General features: G+C 44.0%; 1 protein-coding gene across 9 annotated transcripts in view; it reads right to left on the bottom strand.

The window, feature by feature from the left end:
- KIF1B (kinesin family member 1B) overlaps window positions 1-13,138 on the bottom strand; it is a 158,848-nt gene extending 145,710 nt beyond the window's left edge. For all 9 annotated transcript variants that reach the window (XM_075018087.1, XM_075018092.1, XM_075018089.1 and 6 more), the window contains exons 1-2: window positions 12,881-13,138; window positions 3,351-3,532 (exon numbers count right to left, since the gene is read on the bottom strand). In XM_075018087.1, the coding sequence (XP_074874188.1) occupies window positions 3,351-3,456 (106 nt within the window). In that variant the 5' untranslated portion in view covers window positions 3,457-3,532; window positions 12,881-13,138. The remainder of the gene's footprint in view (window positions 1-3,350; window positions 3,533-12,880) is intronic.
- Between the last annotated feature and the right edge of the window lie 14,472 nt (window positions 13,139-27,610).

The following is a 27,610-nucleotide window of genomic DNA, read 5'->3' as shown; positions in this document are numbered from 1 at the left end:
TCAACACTATCAAGTTTTGTTGCCAAAAACTGACTTTTGGCACCAAAACAGAAAGAACATGCACATTTCAATGTGACTTGTGGGGAGAAACACCCATTTTTAGCAACAAAAACTTCTACCCCTACCAAAGAATTTTTTCTTTACCCCTCCCTTTCTTGTCAACAAAGACACAGCATAAACACTGCTGTTTATTTTGTCCATAGAAATGGCCTCCACCAGCATCCCATAAGGCCTGCCCTGATGGCTCAGCTCAGTGTTTTACTCTCTGCTACCCTGCAGGCATGTGCCCCTCCCCTTTCAAAGTTCTGGGAAGTATATGACAGCTGAGTGATCTGCCACATTTGGGGAACAAAGCACAAATCATTGGAATGCTCCTCAGCCCAAGCAGGCTGCTGCTGCAGGGGGAGAAGCACAGAGTGCTGTCCTGCGTTGACATTCCTGAGCACAGAGCTACTCATAATGCAGGTCCCAGCAGCTGAGGATGCTGGCATTCTTTGCTAGCTTAATGTATATTTAAATAGATAATCCCTCTTCTAGCTTCAGCCACTGCTCAAACCTCACTTTAGCCATTTTTGTCTTTGTTATGCAAAATCCTGGCCTTATGACTCTCTGAACTGTGTGGACAGAGATTACCCAATCGTTTCCACTGAAGTAAAGCAACACGGAGCTTCTTTAAGTACATAAGACATTAGCTTGCAAATCCAATAATCCAAGAAGGAAAATCTCAACATATTTACATTTCACAGATCTCTACAACTGTAAGAATAATGAGTCTTGCATTCAGAAGCTTTAAAGCATGCTTCTTTTCCCATGAACTCTATGTGGGGGTCATGTTACCCACTCATCACTAAAATTTAGCAATTTCTGTTGTAGAATGCAAAACACTTAATCAACTTTCCAAAACAAAAGTCATTTTTACTAATATTTCAAAGTTATTATTGCCTTATGTCATAAAAATTAGGCTAATTAGGAATATGATTTGCTTCCAAAAGGAAATCACAATAGGAAGTAATTACCAGTACACAAAACCAGTAAACCATTTATTTTTCCACCTCTACAGTAATGGTCCGGTGGGATTCTGAAAAGCACCTAAGTGACTTAGAAGCAGAAGTCCACTGACTTCCCTAAATACCTACAGTGACTTTTAAAATAATCCTATTTAATTCTTTACACATTAATATGAAATCTTCAACAGACACCTATAAGATGTTAGAATTTCCTTGGCTGGGATGAGCCTCAAGCCCAGTGAATTAAAATGAAAATACAAGAGATGATTCAATAAATAAATAAATTTAAAAAAATTACAACTTGGGCCCTGACCTGAACCCTCCTCCTCTTCTAAATTAGTGCCAAAACAGTAATGTTTTCTAACTTCTCATTTCTCCAAGCCTACGAACATCTCTCTCAGTTTTCCTACTCTCCTCGTCCATTTCCAAAGATCTTATGGCTCTAACATTCAGCTGCATAGCAACTGCAAGCAACTATGATCTCAACAAGCTGCTCAGGATTACTGCCAATATACCAATCCTTTAAGGCAGTGAAGCACATGACTTCAACTAGACTGCAGTCTTACTAGAACATATTTCAGTTCTGAAAAGAAGACTGTCACACAATTCCTTAAATACACAGTATTATATTTGTGTTGACCTATTCCTGCAGTCTGCGTATATCAGAGCTAAACAAAATTCACACTATGGGCTAGCAGGCATAGCTACAAAAATGCATTTAATAAATATATTTACAGAACTGATTTGAAAATACCCATGACACCCTCTAGCTATCCCTTTCAGATAATAAGCTCAAAATCCTGACCACACGATAACTGAAATCTCTTAACATTTTCTGAAAGAGTAAGTATTATCCTCAGCAACTTGTGCAGCTCTAGGCAGATATATTTTCTATTAGTCTATACCCATGAGACCAGTCAGCATGACTACCACTATTTTTATTAAATATTTAGTCCTGCAACACTAACCAAGATTGTACAGTGATCTGCACAGTAGATCCTCAGTCCAACACAAAGAACGATAAAACAATTCCCACCCCAAGTATTTGCAATCCTAACACCTCAAAAGAGGCACAGAGGTAAAACGACTTGCCTGGAGGCACAGCAGGTCAGTGACTGAACTTGGAATAGAATCCAGATTTTATTCCCTGTTCATGCCTCATCAAGTGAAGCAGGCTTTCACTACAGTTCCATATTTCTGTGTTACGTGTACTGCCAATGTGTATTAAAAACATTTTAAGGCTGTTATTTCTATAATTAGTGGGAACCTTTTAAGGTCTGTTACTTGTGTTTACAGCAATATACTATAAATATTTCACAAATCTAGTTTGGTTTTCCCTATTTACTTAAATTCACTCAGCTTGAACAATGAAACCCAGAAACCAAAACAAGAGAATCCATATTTGTTTTACATATATTATCATAATGTAGTTACATTTTCAACAATGAAGAGAGACCAGGCAAAAAACTTCACTGACTTTTTAAAATATTTTGCAAACATATTTTCTATAAGGATTTATTGTATAAATTACTGTTAGAACCTGAACTACTAGCTATTTAAAAAATACCATGTCAGATTTATTCAAGAAATATTTTCAAGCAAGCACATCTAAAACTTGACTTTTGGATCCTCTTAGGACAAGGCCACTGACATAACACTTTGTCAGCAGAAATAGCCACTCAATCTCCTTCATGTCACTCTGCATGACTCAAATTCATATTAAAAGAAACATACAACAGGTCACATGTTCCAAAGAAATCCATCAATAGACACCACCACATCACTTGGTCTCCCAGTTAACTACTTGAAGATTTATTAGGCTCAATGTACAGATTGTATTCCATTCAAAGAGATGTGATTGGAGTGAGGGTATAACCGCACGCATTAGGGGGTTGTCCCATTTGAATTACACTAGTACTTCGTTAAAGCACACTAACTCTTTTGTGGGCACCACCAGAGCCTATATATATATATATATAATCAATTAATTCCAATATTAGGGCACTTTAGAAGTTACTTTTCCCTATAAAGCAAGTTACTCAACTGCGTGTACAAGCCCTAACATTCTCTTAAACACCCTATTCCTCCCCCAGAGATTTCAGTTCAACACCAGCCAGGGCTAAGCATTACCTGTTGCAAAAATCAAGATACCAGGATTCAGCCTTTTCTAGTCAAATAAAAAAACCAAGTCAGACAGATGAGTCTTACAAAAGGAAGAAGGTTCCCTACACAGGTAATTCGAGATGCTCTAACACCTATAGTAGGCAGGTTATGTTGATCAAACAAGATGACAAAGGAGGGGAAACAAAGACAGACTCCATTAAGGTATCAGAATCAACTTACTGGTTGAGTTGCCTTGCATCTGGATGATGCATTTGGATTCTTTGCTGGTCTCTCTTGAATTAAAGGGCCTGACCCGGACAGCTACTTTCACAGAAGCCCCAGACATTTTGATGTCCTATAGTATCCAGTCCAGAAATCACGTGTAGCGGTTTTTTTTCCTTTTTGTGATCTCTTGGGGTTTTCTAAAAAGAAAGTGAAATTCAATTATTTTAAAAACACATTCAAGGCTAATGTAACAGCACCGAAGGGTCCTGTGGCACCTTATAGACTAACAGAAAAGTTTTGAGCATGAGCTTTCGTGAGCACAGACTCACTTCATCAGATGCTGGTCTCGGAAATCTGCAGGGCCAGGTATAAATAAGCCAGAGCTTATTTACAGATCCAGACTAACACAGCTACCCCTCCGATATTCAAGGCTAATGACATTAATGGAGGAGGAAGGGAAGCACATCTGTAAGCTAACCTCAGAGTACCAAAAAAAAATTTTTTTGGTCTAGTCAGAGAATCCAGAACTAGAGTTATCCCAATCACGTACATAAATTAATGACTATGTCACTCAATGCAGACTTCTCTTAATGTGAACAAAAGTGTTATCACTCCTTGCCTCCCCTCTCAAAGAGTGGAGACAAGCACTATTGGCATGTCTTGCTCCTCCCATAACATCAGAGAAAAAGAATCCAGGTCTTCAAGCTTTTTCTCATGTCATTGACACATACAAACTTAAACACTGCAAACACCCATGGATTTGTTTTTTTCAAAGTAAAATCTTTACTGTTTGCACATCTAGTGACCCTTCAAGCAGATGCTACTCTATAGAGAAACAAAGACTGCTGCCTTTCAAGAAATTTCCACCTAAAATTTCTACCTCACCAGATGTCCACCAATATATCCATCTGCTAAAAATCACAGTAAAAATAATTAATAAAAATATCAGAGGGGTAGCCAAGTTAGTCTGTTTCTTCAAAAACAACAAGTAGTCCTGTGGCACCTTATAGACTAACAGATATTTTGGGTCTTTGCCCATGAAAGCTTATGCTCCAAAAATGTGTGTTAGTCTATAAAGTGGCACAGGACTTCTTAATAAAAATACTTACTGACCAACTCTTGTCACATCAAAAAGTTTGTACACTAAAAGTGCTCAAACACAATGATGCACTGTATCCAGTTCTAAACCAGAAGGTAAGTCCACTCCAGAAAATCCCATAAGCCACAACCAGCACACCTAGGAACCTTCAAACATCTCTCATTAAGTACTATTTATTAAACAGTTAAAATCCAAATTCCTTCTGCCAAGGAACTGTGCTGAATATAGTTCCCTAAGTTTGGCTATGCAAGTCAGAGCACGCAGACGTTGACCCCAGAGTTAACTAAACTCTGTCTCAATGAAACAGAAAATTTTTATTTCAGGCGGGAACCAAGAAGGAAAAATACAAAAGGGATTCACAAGTTGATTAAAAAAATTTGAGGCATATCCTAATTCATTTTTGCATGGCATAGACAGTTTTAATTAAAATTACATTTCTTCACCTCACTAATGGCAGAGGATGACTGTCTCCACATGATGAGGGAAAGGCTGTCTCATCCAAAAAAAAACAGGATAAGTCAATTAACAAGGGTGTTCCTCCTCTCAACAATTTACACCAGTAGCTAACCAGTGTAATTGTTTTAGCTTTAGTTACTGTAAACAATGAAATGCATTTAAGTAATAATGTAACTAAGGTGACACACCCTGACAAGTCAGAAAGGCACAGGGTTGATACCTTGGTCTCAAATTGTTGCTAAAACAGAATTTAAACCAAATCTCACCAAAAGCTCTTCCACTGAGTAAAGGCTAATTCAAACAGAGCAATTCTGACTGGTCTGTGATGATCTGCAGTGATGCAGATTGTGTATTTCATGTACAGATTACCCTCCCCAGGTGATTATTCACTGTAAACCAACACTACAGAGCATTTTTCCCTGCATTGCAGGTAATGACAAACACATTCATCATCAGTCCTTATTCACCTGTCAGATGATTAGATTTTTTTTTTTTTTTTAAAAGACACACCCCCTTTCTCCTGAAGCAATATGATCTCCACTTAGACCAATACATGCTTAGGAAAACTATGTGACCTCAGACTTATGTTCAAGTGAACATGAATAAAGTTGCTTAAGAATAGTAATCATCCTGAAGAGACGCACACTGAATTGGTCATGAAAGCCAATTTAAGCAAGAAGATTCAACAATCCCTAGATATTGTTTCCCAAACTGGGGGGCGTTCCCCCCTTGGGGTCATGAAGAAATTCCAGTGGGGACTCAAGGCCACCCAGCACCCTCCTCTATCATTCCCCTCACCCAAAGAAAGAGCCAGCCTTTGTTTCCGGCTCTCAGCCCCTGCCATTTTACGTGGGTGACCTGGCGCAACCGCAATAAAAAGCAGACAGCCAGCAAAGACCCAGGTGGAGCTAGCTGCCTCCTGCAAAGGTGGGGGTGGGGGTGGGGGTGGGGGAGGAGTATAGGACTAGATGTGGGCCAAGGGTGCCCGGCTCAGGGGGTGAGAGTGGGGTCTGGTGGTGCCTGGCATGGGGTAGTTTTCTACAGCGTAAGATCTTCCTGAAGCAAGCATAGTGGTAAAAAATGGTAAATAAAATCAAAAGACTGAAAAATGTGTAAGCTTAAACGTTATGAAGAGTGGGATGTGCAGTTCCAGAAGTGAGAACAAGGATAGTCACAATGCTATTTCACTTAGCAGTATTCTGAAGCAAGGAGGATTTTGCCAGACTGGCCTGCTTTGTTACCTTTGTGATATATTTACAAGCATCAAAACAGTAAAATGTTGTAATGCAAGTTCTAGAAACTGTCACTTGTACTAAAAGGCAAGTGTTTTATTTCATTTTAACTTTTTCCACTCTATTAATTCTTCAGTTCCATTCATCCCCAGCACTTAACTCTATTAAAACCTCAAGAAAACAGTTCAAACATTTATGTAAAAGTCTCAGTCATTTGCTGGCCCTTTGCTGTAAAGAATTAAAGGATAAAATGCTTCCTGTTCAGTAATGGCATGGTTAATTGACAGATCAGAATTTTTTTAAGAAAGTTTCCTGATGGAGCGACAAGAAAAAACAAAAAAAATTAATTCTCATCCTCCAAAACCAATGTTAAACACTTTAAGTGAGCTTTGCATGCTCCAAGTTTAACAGACAAAACACATTCATAAGAGTATTTCATGCTCTGCTGTTTTCAGTAACTCCCCCCATGAGAATGAGCTCCCTCTATACTGCCAGCAGCAACACTGCTAACAAAATCCACAGGCAGGTGAAGCAGCAGGAAGTCTCACAACAGTTAAAAGTGAAAAGATTTGAAGGAAGGATTTGAGGAGTCAGGAAAGATCAGCATACAACCACTCACAAGTGGAATACAAAAACCCAGGTAATGAAACTCCCTAATGTATTTCTGCAAAATTCTCTCCAACAGCAACAGATGAGTTTAATCATAGCTATGAAAGGACACCAAAGCGACCTGAAAACAACTCCAACACTAGTATTTTCCATACTTACTCAAGCCATTTTTTCAGATATCTCATTCAAGTACAGTCAACTAAATAGATATACCTTATTCACCTTAAAAGGCTTTATACATTAACAGGATGGCTGTCATACACAGCAGGGATGCGCTAAGCAGGCGGCAGGCCCTCTTGGGGTGGGGGAGCAGGGGCATGAAATTTGTAAGAAAGGGAGCAGCACAATTGGCTGCTGGGTATCAGGCTCATTCATCTCATTAAAAATGCTGAAATAAGTTCCAGGTTTGCCTGTGTATTTGCATCTATATATCAATTCATGAAGTTTTTACATTCTACATACTTATTTTCTTACATTTGCCAAAAGGGATTTTGTTATATGGACATAACTGACATTTCCTGAGTTTGGATTACATTAGACACATCAGGGGCACTGCTAATTGCAGGGACAAAAAGTGGGGACCAACGTAAAATGTTTGCTCACCCCTGATGTACAGAATATCACGAGTCAGCTATTGGCTGAAATATGCCCTTTTCTAACAGCAGAAATCAAGAAAACGAAGTTCATACACAACTGGGTCACTAAAACAAAGCAGCCCATACAGTTGTTGTTACACTGAACATTATATTTTACCTCAATCTCAGTTCTGCTACTTTTTAGCTATGGCAAAACAAATACAAAAGGGCTTGTTTAGTTTGGAAAAAAGAAGATTGAGGGGGGACGTGATAGCGGTTTTCAGGTATCTAAAAGGGTGTCATAAGGAGGAGGGAGAAAACTGTTCTTCTTGGCCTCTGAGGACAGAGCAAGAAGCAATGGGCTTAAACTGCAGCAAGGTAGGTTTAGGATGGACATTAGGAAAAAGTTCCTGTCAGGGTGGTCAAACACTTGAATAAATTGCCTAGGGAGTTTGTGGAATCTCCATCGCTAGAGATATTTAAGAACAGGTTAGGTAAATGTCGATCAGAGATGGTCTAGACAGTACTTGGTCCTGCCATGAGGTCAGGGGGCTGGACTCGATGGCCTCTCAGGGTCCCTTCCAGTCCTAGCATTCTATGATTAAAAAAAACCTAAAACTGTTAACTTCTGGATACTAGTGGATTCCATACACATTCACTACTGTTTCACTGAGCAAGGATGCTTTTCAATACATTGATACAGCAGGTAGCTTAAGAATCTACCACCACCCAATCCTCCTGAAAATAGAAAATGTTTGTACTGACACAGTAATTTTAAGCAGAACTCAAAACACTTAACATGAGCTCATGCCTTTTTAACATACTTCACAGTAAGGTTAAGTTACTTACCCATCATAACATACCACTAACAGTGGTGAGTTAGAAAAGGACCCCAGATATCCTAATTTCTGATACTCTTACTACAATACACAACCTTCCTATGGCATTATTATAAGAAATAAATGCATTTTGCAAGAAAATAGCAGGTGGAGTACCTAGATATTGGTTAGTGTTCAGGCCAGTAAGAGTCACAAGTTCAGATTTTGTTACTTATATTTCTCAGGAAATTACCAATTGATTCATCCCAGTATGAATCATTTTCCTAATGACTTGGAAAGTTGTCTATTCTTAGGCATTTCTCCTGCATGGTTTCAAAAAAGAGTAAAGAAAGAGACTGAATACTTTCATAAGAATATAATGATATGGCTATACCGGGTCAGACCCATGGTCCACTTAGCCCTTAATTCAGTCTTCCTGTACTGGCCAGATGCTTCAGAAGGAATCAACAGAACAATTTCTGAGTGATTCATCTTCCCCTGTCACCCACTGCCAGATTACAGCAGTCAGAGGCTCTGTAAACACCACGAGATGGAAGGCCAAGAAGGTCCACATGCCCCTTCTCAGATGCTGTGGGGGCGGGGAAGAGTCAGAGGAGCATATTCAGTAGGAAACCATAGCAGAAAGAAGCTGAACATGGGGCCACCAGGCAGCTCTACACCAACAGCTACTTCAGTGTGGTTGTACCACCTGAGCATTTCCACACAGCTGGGTCTCCTGGGGTCTATACAGCCCTTGCAAAGAACATGACTAGCAGGGATTGCCACTGGAGCAGCTGCTGGTGTGGGGCCATCAGATAGCCTCAGTCTCCTCCTCCTGGTGAGCCTCCTGGGCTCACCTGGGAACAGCAGTGGCACAAGCAGCAGGATGTGCGGTTGCTGTGGTTCTGATACTGTTCCCATCCCTGTCCTCCAAAAGGGCTGTACAGACTCCAGGAGACACAGGTGCATAGAATGGTTGGGTGCATGACAGCTATAACAGAGAAGCTACCAGATCATATTCTGCTCCTTTTGCTGCTCAGTTCCAGAGAGCCCTGCTGCTCAAAAAGCTGTGTCTGCTCCAAAGTTTTCCCTCCCCTGGTAAAATAGAATGGGGGTAGCAGAGGCCCTGCACTGGGAGGAGTCACATGGGAAAGTCACATGCCCTGGCTTGACTTCCCCCATGACAACCGTGGCCAGGAGTGATCAATAATTTTTGATGGGGGGACACTAAGAATTGGTAAGTGGTAAAGGGATTCACTCTTCAATAATATTAATGGAGGAGGTGTAAGGCCTCGGATGCAGGCTGGGTACACAAGGGAGGTCAGGGTAGGGGACATAGTGTCGGGTCTGCAAGCGAGTTTGGGTGAAGGAGGGGGTCATGACCTGGGGCACAGGACCAGGGTGCATGATCCGGCAGAAGGTTGTGACCTGGGACAGGAGATTGGAGTGCAGTCATCTCTTGTGAGCCACTTGGAACAAAACAATTTCCTCTCTCCCCTAAAAAATGAACTGCACTATTAAAATTTTATTAAGTTTTTAACATGAATCATCACCTCATTCTAAAATTTAAAGATGAGCAATATTTGAGCATTTAACTAACTATCTCTTTGTCAGGACAAAAACAATTCAGACTGCTGCCGCCTTTCTATCAGATTCATATTTACATGTTTCAAACTACTACTAACTGCACCACCACCTACCCTAGCATTTAATTATGTCAATAACAAGTTTTAGAATAGTTACTTTTTATTATTTTTCACATTATGCAAGCCAACAGATACAAAATACACTGGTCATTGTCCTTTGGGATTCTAATGCACCATTACTAGGACAAGGGTTGTGTTAAAAATCTAAGAGCATTTAAAGACACAAAAATCTGTATACATTTCATGGAGAAGAATGTTAAACCACTAAAGAAACTCCTACACACAAGATTTAGCTTTGGAGCCTATAAACTACTTGAGAGTTCCCCTTTCAATGAAGCTTCCAGGTATTTAAAATGGATTTTGTAAAACACCAGTATCTTTAGGAACACCAGAATTCAGGCTTCAATTCCAGTCTCTTGATTTTGCCTTCCAAAGAAGAATACAATAAGGTGTCTGAGCACACGAGGGTTCCACTGCACGCACCCTCACATAATACAGATTTTGCATAAGTGTGGGTCCAGCTTTTTTCCCTGGCTGAACACACATTCTGCAGCTGGGGAAGTAGCAGAAAGGTAAGCCCTGGGGTGGGGGAGCATTTGTGGAGGGTTAAGCCTGGCAGTGGGTTGGGGACATGAGAGGCGGGGGGGGGGGGGGGCACTAAGGCTGCAGGGGGTCAGCGGTGGAGTTGAGCCAGAGCCCTGCTTAGGTGGTGAGTCAGGCCACATGGGGGGGGGTCAGGTTGAGCCACAGCCAGAGCTGGGTGTGGGTGGTGAGCCAGCAGAGGGGTTGAACCAGGGGTGAGCTGTTGAACTGGAGCTACGCACTGGGGGCTGAGGGGGGTTCAATCAGAGCCACACATGGGGGGTTTAAACTGGGGAGGGAGGATGGAACCAGGGCGCGTTCAAGAGGTTTAAACTGGGTCAGGGGTTGAACTGGGGCTATGCACAAAGGGTGGTGAGCTGGCCGGGGGGTTGTTCAGAGGCCAGGGAGGTTGAGATGAAGTTGGGCCTGAGGGGTGATGAGCTAGAGCCAGAAGTGGGGGTGGGAGGGATGAGCAGGAGTTATGCGTGGGTGGTGAGCAGAGCTGGAGGGTGGGTCTGAGCCAGGGCTGTGCAGAGTTCGGGGAGCAAGATAAGTACAACTGGAAATGGCACTACAGGGTTTACTGTAGGAAATCGGGGACAGCTGTGTAAGAGTGGGTAGCGTACTATGACTTCACGTACCTTACTGCACCTATTCTAAAATAATGAAAAATAATACCAAAATGAAACTGGAGAACACCAATATGCAAGTCAATGGTCTTATAGCCAGACCTCCATCTTCAAGTAACAAACAGAGCTGAGGACATCTATGCAGGATACAAATTTGAGAAATGACAAATTATCTACCGCTGGTTAATCCAACTGGTTATTATACAGTTCTAAACAAATTCTTACTTCTACATCCCTTAGAACTTGCCTAGCACAGCATGCTACTGTTTAAATTAAAAACTGGCTCCTAGGTAACCGTAACCTAATATCTGCATCATTAAAAAGATACTAGGAAAAAGCCCAGAGATTACTCTGTGGAAAGTTAGCAGAGCAGCTGTTCAAAGCTGTAAGGTTCCATGAACAAGAGGACCATAAGGAGTCCGATTTTAGGCACTCGACCAGATCACACAAAAATAAAAGCCTGAGACATCAACTGGATTGCTGCAGTGCAGGCTGAAAAGTTTCTTTGATTCCCCTCTCTCCCCCCGCCCCAATATAAACGAAAGAGCTGAAGCCAGCTAAAATACTGAATACTGGCACCTGGTTATAGTGTCAAAAGCTTTGTCATTACAATTAAGTCCCCACTACAGGAATACAAAAGGCTACAAATACATGATTGCACACAACTGATCAGCAGATAACACAGAAGGTAAAAATGATTAAAGTTGAAAAACACTGAACAACAGAGTATGAAGAGAACTTCAAAGCTAAGCTTGATTCTGCATTTTATTATTTAGATGCAAAATTCAGTCTGACGTCAGCGACCGGACCCTGGGCTTAGTGTCTGTATTCAGGCAGCGACTCACAGATGCCAGGCCTCTTATTCTCCCTCTCCTGACCCCTCCCTCCAGATTTAGCTCCTGATGGATTGTAAATTCATCATCCCAATATGGCTGCCTTGGTAATTATGCTATACTGAATACAGGAGATGAAAGCACTATCTATGGGTTCAAAAGGCACAATAAATCCTCTGCCTTTCTCGTCTCCCAGACCCTTCCCCAGCAGATGCTCTGGAACCATATTTCACTGAGAACCCAGGCAGAACCAAATACGGACCCCATCATGCACCACCTAAAAGTAGAAGATGAAGATGCAGAAATGCAGCTGAATCCACGCTTTTGGGAAAGAGGGATGATATGGGGAGAGAGATCCCCTGGGGAGGGGTATGAGACGGCACAGGTTCTGGCGAACGTCTCTGGGTAAAAGGGAAGACGGGTGCGTCGGGACCAGACGAACACATCAGGGAAGAAGAAAGGCTGCTAGCCAGCTCCGCGCCCGTGGACCGCAGCGCTGACCGCTCAGAGAAATCTCCCTTACCAACAAAGGTCCAGGACGAACTTCCTCCTACCCCAGCCGCCTGGGGCCGCCCCCACCCCACACCAACTCAACTCCAGGCCCGCAGCTACCAGATACGCGAGAAGCCCCCGCCCATCCACACCGCATTACGGCACCTACGACTCCCCCGCAGCCCCTCACCAGACCTCTCTTCCTCCGGTTCCCCACCCACCAACCGACCCCTTGATGGGCGGCTTCCCCATCACCGGGGTCCCCCTCCCACCGACCCTCCCCTCTTTTCCAGGGGCGGCTTCCCCAGCCCCGAGGTCCCCCCTCCTACCGACTCCCCTTTACCCGGGAGACTTCCCCTTCCCCTGGCTACCCCGCCCACCGACACCCCCACCGGGCAGATTCCCCACCCCGTGGCTCATCCCCCTCCACCGACAGCTTCCCAACCTCACAGCTCATCCTCTCGTACGCCCCCTTTTCATGGGGAGCTTCCCCATCCCCGGCCCCTCCCCGCACCGACCCGCCCCTTCACGGGCGGCTTCCCCATTATCCCAGGGGGCTCCCGTCAGCGCTCACCTCCGTGCGGGGCCGCAAGCCGCGGGAGAGAGGGAGGGGTGCAGAGAAGTCCGCGGCGCAGTCAGCAGCAGCAAAAGGAGGAGCCGAGACCACCAGAGATACGCGCAGCAAAGGAGAGAAAACGACAAGAGCCGCCGACATCCATCACGCGGCCCCGGGTAGACCCCGAGTCCAGGGCGCCCCCAGATCAGGAGGAAGGAAAAGAAGAGGGTACCCCCAAGAGGCCCCGGCAGCTGCAGCGCTACCTCACAGCGCCGCTTTCCAACTGACGCGTTCCTCTCAGCCCACCCGCGCCCCTCCCCCATCCCCCAGCTACGCAACCCCGCCAATCACAGCATGGCGACGCCCCTTCCCCCCTCCCATCCCAGGTCTCCGAGCTGGGACGGTCGCCCAATCGCATCGCGTCTCTTCGCCTTTCCTCCAATCACAGCCTTCAACGGAAGAATGAGTCTCGCCCAACTCAATGCCGATCATAAAGGCGTAGCGGAGGGGAGTTGCGCTGCCTCCGTAACCAACCCCCACTGCGGAACGGGAAAATGGGTCCGCCCGTCAGCTAGTTTTAGCCAATCAGCGTTCGAAAGAAAAAGCCGTCTCCGGTTCCTGTGTCTCCTCAGAGAGGGACTGGGATATGGCTCGTCCCCTAATCCACCCGCCTGCGGAGGAACAGTGGCCTACGCCCCCTTGCGGCGGAGGGAGCGGTCGTTAACAGTGTGGGGTACCCCCGTCGAACCCGGGGCTCGGGAACGTTGGGGGGAGGGGAGTAGGGCGACGGAAAAGCGGGGAGGGGAGCCGAGGAAGGGCTGGGGCGGTTATCCCATGTCTGGGACGGGGAGCTGGGGAAGCGCCTGGGAACCTAACAGGGTGGGTGTGGCTCGAGGCCTGTTTCTGCCGGGTCTCTGCTGACTTCGGAATCCTGCTACCCAGCATGAGAGGTGCCCGCCCCCCCGCTAAAGGCTGTGAAGCGAGGGGACAGGCTCTTTCATGGGGGAAGTACTTTGTCCTTGTCCTAGTCCCGTAGACTAATTCAGACCCGGCTCCAGCAGACCCTGCCGCAGCCCCAGACAGCAAGAGACATGGTTCCTAATGGCATGCTGGGAGAGTGTTTCCTTGAACTGCTCCCTGGCTGCAGGGAAAGGAGCAGCCATAAAATCCGACCGGGTAGTTTGGGGGCGGCTGGCTGTTTAACAAGGAGGTGCAACGCTTGCTGTGCTGTACAAGGAAAAGGTAGAATTGCTCCCAGGCCAGCAAGAGAACAGGAAGAAGCACTTTTAATTCTGATGTCTCCCTCACCCCTAATCCTGGGCTGTAGAGAATGATTGCTATTCATGATGCAGATATATGTATTGATATTGGTTAATAGTGCCAGCTTCTGAGTCAGGACCCAAAAGAGTTGCTTGGCTCAAACTCATGACATTTTAAAACTGAATACACATTGGGTTCTCTTTATGTGTCTTCTGATTTTTGAGTTCTGGGAGTTCAAATTTTCAAGCTCTTCTCTGCACCCTTAAATGTAGTTTTAAAAGTAAAGCTTAACATCTCACTTAGTCACAGGACTCCAGAAGTTGCAGCTTTCATAAAAAACTGAGCTGTCCAAAGACTCACACAAATCATGGGTTTGCAGCATTGTAAAACAGCATTCCACTTACTTTAATGTAATTCTACATGAATTAATTTGCTTGGTGTGTTTTTATACCATATCTTCCTACATAGGTGAATAATTTTACTCACAAATATGTATGTTACTCTGTACTCCACATAGTCTCTGAAATTTCATTTATTTAAAAACTATAGATAAATAGAAAGATGAGAATTTTTTTAACTATAAGAAAGAAGAAAGCAATAATAGGAACTATATGCTTACTAAGTGTAAGGGAGAGAAGCACTAGTTAGGGAAGGCAGGAACAAAACAACCACCCTGAGTGTGGAACTACAATTGAATGTTTCCTCTAAATTTAAAGGGACAGCCGTCAGATAAGTATGCTGGGAGAAGTTACAGAAGGGTAAACTCTGTAATTCCTGGGCACTTAGGCCAGTGGAAGGTTTTAAATTTATATTGTGAGTTCTGGATTAAACCCAGTGAAAGGAACAATTTCTATGTGCAGAAAATTTATTGTAGTCTTCTATTTAGAAAGATATTTTTGGATACAAAACAGCTTGAGTTGTCCAGACCTGCAAACTGGCATGCTCTTTACACATTCTCATGGCCATTTGTTTCCCTGGGAATGCTTTAAATAGCTTTTTGTAAACTTGTGAAATCCATAGTTCTATCGGAGTGTTTTAAATATTCATGATGTAGGTCTTACTGCTTCATGCTAAAAATGATTTATAGTGACAATCTGCTCAACAATTCCTTCTAGCTTTATACAGATTGGTCCAAGCTACTTTAAGAAAAGATGGATTGAAACAAGGCAATAGCTCACCTGATGCCCTTGGGGGGAGATAACCAGCGAATTAGAGAGAGAGAGGTCAATATTCTTTCTTCCTTTGAGGGAAAGTCAGAATTATGGATAGAGGAAATGGCACTATTCTGAGCCACTGAAATTGTCATTTAATGAACAGCTTTGAAGACCTAGTGTGAGGTTTTACAGTGACCATGCATTTCTAGTCTGAACTCCTACTTAAGCTATATTTGCTACATGTAACATCAGAGGTGACTGGTGCAGGGATTCTGCGGGTCACCAGCCACGTGCCCCTCCCTGTACTGCCTCTGCTCCATCCCTTCCCCATCCACGCCACTTCCTCTTCCACCCATTGTCTGCCCAGGCCCCATCCTCTCCCTGCTCACCTCTTCCTGCGGAAGCAGGGCACCATCTCCAGGGAGTGTGGGGCAGGCCCTTGGTGTGATGAGGCCTGATGATAGCATGAACCAGGAAGCATGTACTGCTCTTGGGCCACACCACTTCAGAGTGGACTACCCCCACCCTTATCAAAAACTGTGCAGTGTGGCGGTCCACACTGTGGGGTGCATGTGATTCTCTGGGCATTTCCCTCCCATGCATCTCCCATGTGTATAGTTTTTAAGGATTAACACAGTGAAGCCAGATCAGCCTAGTATATGTTTGGTTGTCTGATCTGGGTTTAAAATACAAGTTGAACCTCTCTAATTCGGCATCCTTGGGACCTAACCAGAGCTGGACAAGAGAATTTGCTGGCCCACTGGAGGTCAATATTGTCTAGGAGCATTGTGGCCATCCATTTTACTAAAATCATGCCAGATTATAGGTGTTACTGGATGAGAGTGTTCTGCATTAGAGAGGTTCAACCCATACATTTTTATAGGTTACTGATAAAGATTTTTTGTGCACAGAATTTCATTCTTCCTGGTACTTACATAAATATACAACTTACATAGTTAACTGCCAGATATTTGCAAGTTAAATATACCTATATCAAAATCTAGAGAAAAATCTTGCATGCATGAATAAAATTTGGTTTTCTAGCTGTTCCACAAAATTGCATTTTCAAAGTTTGTAAGCAAAGATTCAAGATTTTGAATCCTGGCAGGCCATTTCAAGTTCTATTTTTGTCAGAACTGTTCTTGTCTGAGGTAATCCAATAAAGAAGGATGACATCACCAATCTTGTTTTAGAACTGTCATTGGGGAAGTTTGTGCTTTCTTGCTTGTGACCACAAGGCTTTCTCTTGTTTCTCGTCCTCACAGCGATTAAGATATAATACTCAGTTGTGTCAGAGGTGGCAGCATTATTAACAAGTAAAGCCAAAACATTCAAAAGTGGCAATTGTACGTGCCTCAACTTCTAGTGCTCCATTTGAAACAAGTTAGGCTCTGTTGTAAGAGCAACACACCTACAAATTTCAAAAGGAAATGTGGATACTCTTCACTTCTGAAAATCAGAAGTGAATGTGGTGCCTAAAGAGTTTGACATTGCCTTCTTAAAATTCCTGTCTTTAAAACTACTACTACTACTACTACTTAAACCCTTATACTCTGTGGTTTTGCATTGTACTCTGAGTGGAGCACAGGTCATCTACAAGTCTCCACTTCACTCTGTTTTGGGACAAAACTTCTAGCTGACTCCAGGAGTACCCCAGTTGTCATCCTTGAATCTCAGTAGATCTTCTCCATGTTGTCCAAGATCTTCCTCTTTTGCGTTGTCCTTGCAGGTTTCATTTGCGAGTTGACAAACTACACTGAATGATGGTTTTCTGACAGCTTGCCTAGCCATCCCCACTTTTTTCTCTTGATTTGTACGTCAAGTAGTTCTTGACCTGCTCTGTTCCAAAGCTCCTCATGTGTGACATAGTCTTGCCATTTGATATACAGGATGTACCTCAGGCATCTGTTTATGAATGTCTTTAGTATGCCAGGTCTCGCATCCATACAAGAGCACACTCTTCACTTTTGTGTTGAGGATCCACAGTTTCATCTTCGCAGATGTTATTTGTGAACTCCATATGAGACGGAGGCTGTGTCTACACTGAGATAAATTTGAATTTGGTAATAGCCCCCTAGCCCAACTATCTTAGCTGCCTGGGGGAGACTTCCTCCTGATGGCAGCAAGCCCCTGATTATCTTAGCTACCAAAGCAGACTTCACCCTGGTGGCTGCAAGCCCCCAACTATCCTAGCTGCAGGGGAGACTTCCCCCAAGTGGCTGCAAGCACCACTGATGTGTTATTAGGGTTGGGGGGGTTACATGGGGGGGCCAGTTGAAGTGGTCCCACTCAACTATCTCAGCCACCAGTGAAGACGTCTCCCCAATGACAGTAAACCCCCAAGTATCTTATCTGCCAGAGGAGACTGCCCCCCTCCCCCAGCAGCTGCAAGCCCCAGTGGTCCCTTGCTAGGGGCTTGTGGGGGATCAGTAGGGGGCAGTTGGAGTGGTCCCTCCGACTATCTTAGCTGCCGAGGGAGACTTACCCCCCCCCCCGATCCCCGCCTGGCAGCAACAAGCCCCTGAGAATCTTAGCTTCTGGGGGAGATGTCCCCCCCACTGGCTGCAAGCCCCCAAATATCTTTAGTCACTGGGGGAGACTTCCACCTCCAGCAGCTGCAAGCCCCTGAATATCTTAGTTGCCAGAGGGAGACTTCCCCTTTCCCCAGTGACTGCAAATCCCCAACATTCTTTCCTGCCTTTGGAGCCCTAAACATGTGCAAGCTAGTATGTGGCGCTGCCTGGCAGCATAGTCAGCACTAAACAGCAGGCACATCCTTTTATTGAATCGGGGAATACCCAGGTGATGTGGTTGAGCACAGGAAAGACCCCAACTGCGTGGTGCCTGTGGGGGAGGGAGGGGGTTTGCGCACAAATGTAAACCAGCGAGAAGAAGTTTCTCAGTGTCTTATGCAAGCACAACCCTCACCACAGCCTCTTTGCCACATGGTGCAGCAGGGCAGTGACTGGTGCCAGGCAGCATAGGAAAAAATAAGTGTGGAGACAGAACCACAAACTCCCTGCAAGGGATATTTGTAATAGCAATTAGTGCTGAGTGCATCTACCCAGGAAAGACAGACATTTCTCAGGCTCTCATACAAACATGATCCCACAGCCACAGGGTTGCTGCTCCTGCCTTGAAATTCATGGTCTTCCTGTTACCTAATTCTGGTACACCTGGAGAGCAGCGGCCAGAGCAGAGCACTGAGGGACATTGTGGGTTGCATATGGGACATCGGTGGACGCTTATAAATTTAATTTTAAGATGTGGTGCTTCCACGTTGGCCCTTAATTGAACTTTTGAATTCAAGCTTGCTGCTATACCCATCAGGTAACAGCAATATTGTAATCTGGATATTAGTGCTCCCAAAATCAATATTAAAGTGAAGACAGTCGTGGTAATATCGAGCTAACAAACTTAAGTTAAAATTTATCTCATAGTGTAGATGCAGCCAAAGAGTCTTGACTGCGGCTGTTGCTTTCCCTATCCTGGCATTGATATCCTTATCTATTCCTCCATCTCTGCCTATAATATTCCCCAAATAGGTGAAATGCTCTACATCTTCCAGGTCATTGCCTCCATGTGTCATGGTGTAATTGTTGGACTGGTTGATCCTCATTGTCTTGGTCTTTCCCTTGTTAATGCTCAGTCCAGTCACTGAGGCAATTTTAGCTAGTTTTGTGAACTCTTCTTCCATGCTTTCATCTGAGTATGAAAGGAGGGTAACATCATCAGCAAAATCAATGTCCTCTAGCTGTTTGAAAAATGTCCACTGAATACCTCATTGATGGCCATCTGTTGTCCTGTTCACAATCCAGTCCATTGGGATAAAGAACAGGAAAAGTGACAATAGGCACCCTTGTTGCACTCCTGCAAGTGTGCTGAAGGATTCTGTCAAGGCAAAATGGGATAAAACTCAAGCTCAAGCTCAAGAGAGACACCACAAAAGCGACCAAGCCAGAATTGAGATTCAACACAGAGCAGCTGAAGGATATAGCAGGAAGAGTGGGTTTCCAATTGCAGGTGTACAACAGATACCCACTTCTGACAAACCTCATCCTGAAAGATGCTACTGTGGAACAAATTTGGGAACACACCAAAACAGCCTGGAAAGAGACAGGCAATAAAACATTGGGAAAGAAGATAAGTCATCACAAAGAATGGATCACAGCAGAGAGACTGAAAAAAGTGAAGGAATGAAAGGACAGAAAAGCATCCTCAACAACAGCAAAACATGAGCAGACAAGGTGGAAGCTCAGAGTCTGTATTCAGAAACCAAGAAGTTAAAAAGGTTGTAAGGCGGGACAAGAAGAACCTTGTGGAAAACTTTTGTCTTTAAAGCCTACTGTAAATTAATGATATCAAATATTGGTTTTGTTAGCCTATCCTACAGCTTGTCCTGGAGACAGATGAAGGTGTTTAATTTCACTCAAGGATCCTGTGAACTATTTGTCCCTCATGAACTGCATTTTATGCATCATTTTTCTCTAATGGACATTTTTTTACTAAATAGGAACAATGTCATATAAATTATCTTGGGTCTAAAAGCAAGGATTTAAAAAAATCCCAAATTCTCATTTTTAGGAATTTCTATTCAAGTGACAGATGGTCTCCAAATGTGGGCAAAAGGAGAAAGGGCCTTAAGGTGGCTCACTGGCAAATTTCATAGAAGTCTGTAAACTGAACAAACAACAGTAACTAGGGATTGACTGCAAAAATTAATAGCCCTTTGTCCTCCATGAGTGTGTGCTGGAGTAATGGGCTTTCTGTAAAGGGTAAAAGGGATATTAGAAGGAGATAACTAGAGGCTTTAACTATCAGCATGTGGAGTGGCATTACATGCACATTTGTAAGTAGCACTTTAAAGACTAGCAAAATAGTTTATTAGGTGAGCTTTCGTGGGACACACCCACTTCTTCAGACCATAGCCAGACCAGAAGTGGGTCTGTCCCACGAAAGCTCACCTAATAAACTATTTTGCTAGTCTTTAAAGTGCTACTTGACTACTTTTTATTTTGATAGGGTATACACTAGCACGGCTTCCTCTCTGTTACATTTATAAGTGTTTGGCTTTTCTTTTCTCAGACAAAATTTATAAAATAAACTGTCTGTGAGAATTAAATAAAATGTAGTTCAACTGGTAGATGACACTAGAAAAATAAATTCAATGGACTAAAGTCCCCCTCCTTTAATTCCATTGAAGTCATTAAGTTAACCATGAATACATTTCTCCCAGTGCTAATAAGCAATCTTTTTTTCTGTTTAAAACTTAGAAATAGGCTTTGACAGAAACCTGGATTCCAGTGACCCTGCAACTTGGGGGAGTCCAGAGCCAAACCTTATGACTAAATAGAATAAACCAAAATTACAAATTGAAACTCCAAGCATGTTTTAATTTCTGTTTTGACTTTGCATATTGACCCCATGTCGAGCTGTTGGTAATTAGTTATTTTTGTATTTTGACTGGTAATGTGAAGCAGTTCTAAATGACACATAGTTAATGTAACTGGCTCACAGAGTGTCAGTTAAACTTAAGCTATAAAACAGCCATCCACCCATCAGCCTGTTCTATGTTCAATATAGGAACAGTCCTGAATACAACTACAACAGTGTGTTATCAATGAATGCAGATAAGGTTTCTTAATGTGAAGTAAAGTTGCATATCTACGTACAAGTGACCTAGAATCTGTTGGTCTAATGAACTTGTAGCTTTGATCCTACATCTCCATACCATATCATCTAAACTATATATCCGTGTGGTGTAGGAAATATACAAAGAGTTTTACAAAACACACACAAATAGCAACATCACCCCGTGAACTCATTTCTCCTTCACCAGAACTTAGACCAGATTTTAGTCAAAGAAGGGGACAGTGGTTTTTATTTTTATATTATAAGAAAAGACAGATTAGGGGAACAGTTCAAACATTTTCAGTGAAACTTAGAGAAAAATCAGGAGCATCGTCTATTCCTACCTCTTTTCCTGGGTGATATTTCCTGGCTGTTTCTTGCTCTTAAGTTACACCTTTCTACTGGCCACACCTTCCTGACGCTTCCAGTTTGCTCAGTGAGAACTGTCTGCTTCAAACTATGTCATCACATAAGCCCATGGCTTGTGCACTAGATGAGTCTTACTATCTCTTTTGAAGGCCCCTATCTTGTGAAGGTTTAAGTGGGACTGAAGTGATGCATATGCATTGCGTTGTCACCCAAGAAAGCAGTAGATTTCACCTGGTTTGAATAGCAAGAGACAGGAAATTGTCATTATTATATCATTGTTGGAAGCAGTAGTATAACAACATCAGGGAAAGCAGGTTCAGCAATTGAAGAGAAAAGACTGAAGACAAGTGAAAATAGTGGAAGAGCTACTGTAACAACCATTGCAAAGGCTCTAAAAATTACTTTCTCCATAGGCAGCAAAACAATGACAGTGACAAGCATCCAGACTGGAGTTGCCAAAAATGTCTTGGCATTCCCATATTGCCAAGATGCCCTAAACATTAAATCAGGAAAGAAATGCTCTTTTTGGTGCATGTGGCGCAGCATGAATCATCAGTCCTTTCTCTTGGTGTTCAAAAAGTTAGATGAAAATTCAGTACTCAGAGATAAGATAAAAAGCTCTTCATACAGGGAAAAAAATGGTATTTGTGTCCCATTCTGAAGATTTTGAGAGAGGTATTATTTCAGGGTTTGTTTTTAAATACCTTTTAGATATAACTTCTCCATTATCTAAGTTTTTTTTTCCTCCTCTGATCTCTCCTTCCAGTGTATCAGTCTGTCAGCAAGCAACAATAGCTTCCTTCAGGCCTACAACAAAAAAAGGAGTCTAGTAACATGATCATTTAGAAAAGGTATTAGATTGATATCACATTTTGAGGGCTACAGCTTGATTGTTTGGGATAATAATTGACTAAAGTGTACATTACTTTCTGAATTGTTTTAAAAAGATCAATTTTTGTGTCTTATGAATCCCATAATGACTGACCAAGAATTTTGATACAGGTCTTTTTCTGATGAAGAGAGGCAAAAATAGAGGTTACCAGTTGACTTCCTAGAATAAATGAAAGGATATATTTTAATATAGGGGGCTACACTGCATTTCCAAAAGGAACTCTAACTTTTTTATATATTATCTACACTACAGTTAAAAGACATACAGAATAAGGCTGAGTTTGTTTGTTTTGAAAATGCTCTAAGTCCTAAATTTTGGTTTGTTTAGTAATAGTAGCAGCATCCTTCAGTCTACGTAGACTATGGATCGTGCCCTTCGTAGTTCCATTTGGGATCATCATTTGCAGCGTCGAGTGTGAAGGCCCACACGAGAGTGACAGTCCTTGCTGCATCTGTTGCATGTGTAATGGGTGTCTGGCAGGTCCTTACTGTGCTTTCTGTGGGCTTGCTTCTCCTCTGCTAGCTATCTGATCCTCATCTCACCCTTCTGAAGGCCCTTGTGTAGTTCCTGCCTCCATCATCTGCGATCGTCTGCCAGCTCCTCCCAGCTGTCCGGCTCGATGTCTGCCTCCCTGAGGTACCTCTTGCAAACATCTTTGCAGCACAACTGGGGGCGTCCAGGGGGTCTTTTGCCAGAGGCTAGCTCGCCATACAGGATGTCTTTTGGGATCTTTCCATCATTCATCCTGTGGACGTGGCCAAGCCAGCAGAGCTGCCACTGCCTGAGGAGAGTGTGCATGGTTGGGATTCCAGCTTGCTCAAGGACGGCGGTGTTGGAGATTCTGTCCTTCCATGATATTCCAAGGATGTGCCTGAGGTAGCGCAAGTGGAAGACGTTCAGCCTCTTTTCCTTGCGGGCATACAGGGTCCAAGACTCGCTGCTGTAAAGGAGGGTGCTGAGGATGCAGGCTCCGTAGACTTGCATTTTGGTGTGGGTGTACAACTTAATGTTATTCCACTCTCTCGCTGAGTCTGGACAGAGTTGTGGCTGCTTTTCCGATCCTCCTATTTAGCTCAGACTCCAATGACAGGGTGTCAGTGATGGTGGACCTGAGGTAAATGAACTCGTGGACGACCTCTGATGTATAGTTGTCAATGCTGATTGATAGAGGTTCAGCAACGTCCTGAGCAAGTACATTTGTCTTCTTTAGGCTGATGGAAAGCCTGAAGTCCTTGCATGCTTTGGAGAACCGATCCAGCAGTTTCTGAAGCTGGTCTTCTGTGTGTGACACTACAGCAGCGTCATCTGCGAACAGCATATCTCTGATGAGGACTTCCCACACCTTAGATTTAGTTTTCAGCCTTGCAAGATTAAACAGTTTCCCGTCAGATCTTCTGTGCAAAAAGATGCCCTCTGTTGAACATCCAAAGGCGTGCTTCAGGTGGAGTGCGAAGATGACCCCGAACAATGTTGGAGCGAGGACACATCTTTGTTTGATGCCGCTCCTGATGCTGGAAACATCCAGTAATGTGCCATCATATTGGATGGTTCCTCTCGTGTCTTCATGGAAAGACTGGATCATCTTGAGTAACCATGGTGGACAGCCTATCTTGTGGAGCAGTTTGAACAGTCCATCCCTGCTGACCAAGTCGAAGGCCTTGATCAGGTCAATGAAGGCAATATAGAGTGGCTTCCTCTGCTCCCTGCATTTCTCCTGCAGCTGCCTCAAAGAGAAGACCATGTCAACGGTACATCTCTCTGCACGGAATCCGCACTGTGATTTGGGGTACACCCTCTCAGCAATCTTCTGGAGCCTGCTGAGGATGACTCGAGCGAACAGTTTACCAGTGATGCTTAGGAGGGAGATTCCACGGTAATTGTTGCAGTCGCTTCTGTCTCCTTTGTTCTTATACAAACTTACGAAGTTAGCGTTGCGCATATCCTGTTGAACCTCTCCCTCTCTCCAGCACAGGCACAGTAGCTCATGTAGGGGTTCCAGGAGAGTGTCTGTGGTACACTTGATTACCTCTGGTGGTATACCATCCTGGCCCAGGGCCTTTCCTACTGCAACGCTGTTGATGGCTTTCTTCATTTCATCCACAGTTGGTTCCTGGTCCAGTTCGTCCATTACTGTAGGAGCTCAACGGCATCGAGGGCTGTATCAACCACAATGTTCTTGCGTGAGTACAGCTCAGAGTTGTGCTTGACCCAGCACTCCATCTGTTTGGCTTTGTCAGCGATGACTTCACCAGATTTGGATTTCAGAGGTGCCATCTTGTTCTGGGTGGGTCCTAATGCCTTCTTGATGCCCTCGTACATTCCCCTGAGATTACCAAAGTCAGCACTGGTCTGGATGCTGCTGCATAGCTGCAGCCAGTAGTTGTTGGCACAGCGCCTGGCCATCTGCTGTACTGTTTCTCTGGCTGCTCTGAGCGCTTACAGGGTACTCTGGCTCGGCGAGCATTTGTACTCCAGGAGTGCAGCGTGCTTCTTTTCGATGGCTGGAATCATCTCATCGGAGTTAGCTTCGAACCCGTCATTTTGTGTTTCTAGCTCTTCTTCCAAACACCGACAAGGCCGCATTGTAAATTGTATCCCTCGGATGCTGCCATCTGGATGTCACGTCGGCACCCCCGCAGCTGCTGCGCAGATTCTTCTCGAGGGTTTCTCTGAACTTTTCGTCTCTCTCTGAGTTTGCTGTCTTTCTGGCATCAGTGCAGGGCCTTCCAGTTGGTTTAGAGTGGTACAGCTTCTTGGGAATCACTGAGTTTGGAGCAAACTAGTGAGTGGTCTGTATCGCAGTCGGTGCTATGATAGCTGTGTGTCAGAAGGACATTTTTGAGGTTATCACGTCTAGCGATGACCATGTCTAGTTGATGCCAGTGTTTCAAGCGTGGGTGTCTCCATGACACTCTGTGCTGTGGCTTGGTTTGGAAAAATGTGTTTGTGATGCACAGATTGTGGTACGTGCAAAGTTCGAGAAGACACTGTCCGTTTTCATTCATTTTTTCTCACACCGAAGTGGCCTAAGCAGGAAGGCCATGAGTCACAATCAGCTCCAACTCTTGCATTGAAGTCACCCAAAATGTACAGTTGTTTGCGAGCAGGTATTTGTGCTATGGCAGCACTAAGCATGTCATGGAACTTGTCTTTTACTTCCGGTGCAGCGTACAGGGTCAGAGTGTAAGCACTGATCAGGTGAACAGGACCAGCGCAAGTTTGAAGTATGGCCTGAAGGAGTCTTTCTGATCCGCCCTTGACTAATTCCAGCATTTGTAGAAGGGTGTTTTTGATGGCGAAGCCAACACCGTGCTCCCTGGGTTCTTCTTGGGCTTTACCCTGCCAGAAAAAGGTGTAGTCCTTTTCCTTTAGAGATCCCGAATCTGCGAGTCGCGTCTCTTGCAGAGCAGCAGTGTCAACTTGGAGCCTCTTCAGTTCCTCATTGATGACAGCGGTCTTTCGGGTGTCGCTGATGTCCTGAAGATCTTCAGTCAAACCGGTCAGCATGGTCTGCACGTTCCAGCAAGTAAGCTTTGGTTTGTTTAGGGGTTCTCAAACGTGACTGTACCACAACTCCCTTCTGACAACCAAAATTACTATACAATTCCAAGAACAGGTACTGAAGCCTGAATCTTCCAGTGTCCCACTGTCCCAGGTTGGGGAGCCAAAACCTGAGCCCCACTACCTTGAGTGGGGGTAGGAGTCAAAGCTGAAGGCCAAGGACTGCAGCCCTAACCAGAGAACCTGCAACCTGAGCCCCACTACCCAGAACTGAATCCATTGGGCTTTGGCTTCAGCTCTGAATAACGGGGCCTGGCCTTCAGCTTGGAGTCTCAGCAAGTCTAAGCCAGACCTGGTGACCCCATTAAAGTGGATGTGCAACCAACTTTCCCTCTAATTTTTTTCCATCCATGTGCAGAATATGAATATGTGCAGAATAGGGGCAGTGCATATGGACAAGCAGGAGGAGCAACCAGACCTACCTGCTGCATCTTTGTTCTACCACTAGCCCTGCACACCCACTCCCATGTGTCAGCCCCCAGACACCACGCTACTGTGTAAGCAGGTGGCTGATGAGCAGGCATTGAGCCAACATCAGGACCTACCCTTATAGATGCTGGGGAAAGGACAGAAAATAAGAGACAATGTGCCCATTTTTAAGAAAAAGAACACCTACAGGAGGTCTTAAATATGCAACTGTGCCTTTAAAACAGGACATCTGGTCATCCTAGCTGAATTGCAGCAGAGAACAATTAACAGTATTAAGCTATCACCTGGATGACATACCCTTAAGTAATTGTAAATGGGTAATCATCAAGTGGAGGTGTTTCTAGTAGGACCCACCCATATGGATTGTGTTTGGTCCAGTCCTGTTCAATATCTCCATCAATGACTTGGAAGAAAATGTATTAATCATTACTGGTAAAACAGATTACAACAATGGAGGGAGGTAAATGACAGTTCAGTTCTATTGAGCAATTTGTTGAAAAATATGTACTTTTATACAATGAAATGTAAGGTTTATGTATGGTAGAAACAAGACTATAGGTCACGGGTGAAGTGGAAGACGGCATTTTGGAAAGTAGCGACTCAACAAGGTTTTGCATTTATGGGGATAAGCAGTTGAACATGAGCTGATATTGTGATGCAAATGGATAAGAGCAAAAATAATAAACTTTTTGCATAATTGGGGAATATTGAGTAGAATTATGGAGATATTGACACCACTGCATGCAACAGTGGTGAGACACTTAATACTGTGTCTAATCTCCTATATCTACACTTTAAAGACAATTGTAGGAATTGTCCGACATCAAGAAAACTAGCCTTATAGGAAGAGAGAAGGACTCACAATCTAATTAGCTTAAAGTGAAAGTTAAAGAGGTGGCTTGATCATGTCTACACTACCACCCATGTCTCCAAAACTTACGTAGCTCAGACTGTGAATAATTTTACAACCCTGACCAACAGAATTTACACCAACATAACAGCTAGTGTGCACAGTGGTATGGTAGCAGGATTGCTTCTTCTACTGACATAGATTTTGTTGCTCCCAGGGTGGGTTTTTTATTCCAAGGGGGAGCTGTAGCTAGTTGTCATAGAGCATCTTCACCACTCTCAGAGCAGCTGTGCTGCTGCAGCACTCTACGCATAAACACTGTGACGGTTTCTACACAGGCCACTTTCTTTGAAAGTGGCATAATAATACGTGGCCCGAAATGTGCTAATGGGGCATGGATGCAAATTCCCCCACACCTCATTAGCACATGCTCACATGATTTGGAGTCCGGAAGACCGTTCTTCCAGACTCCAAAACGCCGTGTAGAAGCATGGCCCCTTCTTCCCAAAAATTTTGGGAAGAAGAGGCCTCCGGAAGAAGGACTTCATAATCCTTGTTAGCTGCTGACCTAGAGAGTTTGTCCTGCAAAAACTGTATGCTTC

This window comes from Carettochelys insculpta, chromosome 23 (genome assembly GCF_033958435.1).
Source record: "Carettochelys insculpta isolate YL-2023 chromosome 23, ASM3395843v1, whole genome shotgun sequence".
NCBI classification, from domain to species: Eukaryota; Metazoa; Chordata; order Testudines; family Carettochelyidae; genus Carettochelys; species Carettochelys insculpta.
Note: the sequence above shows the minus strand (reverse complement) of the source record. Positions and strands in the feature narration are given on the sequence as shown.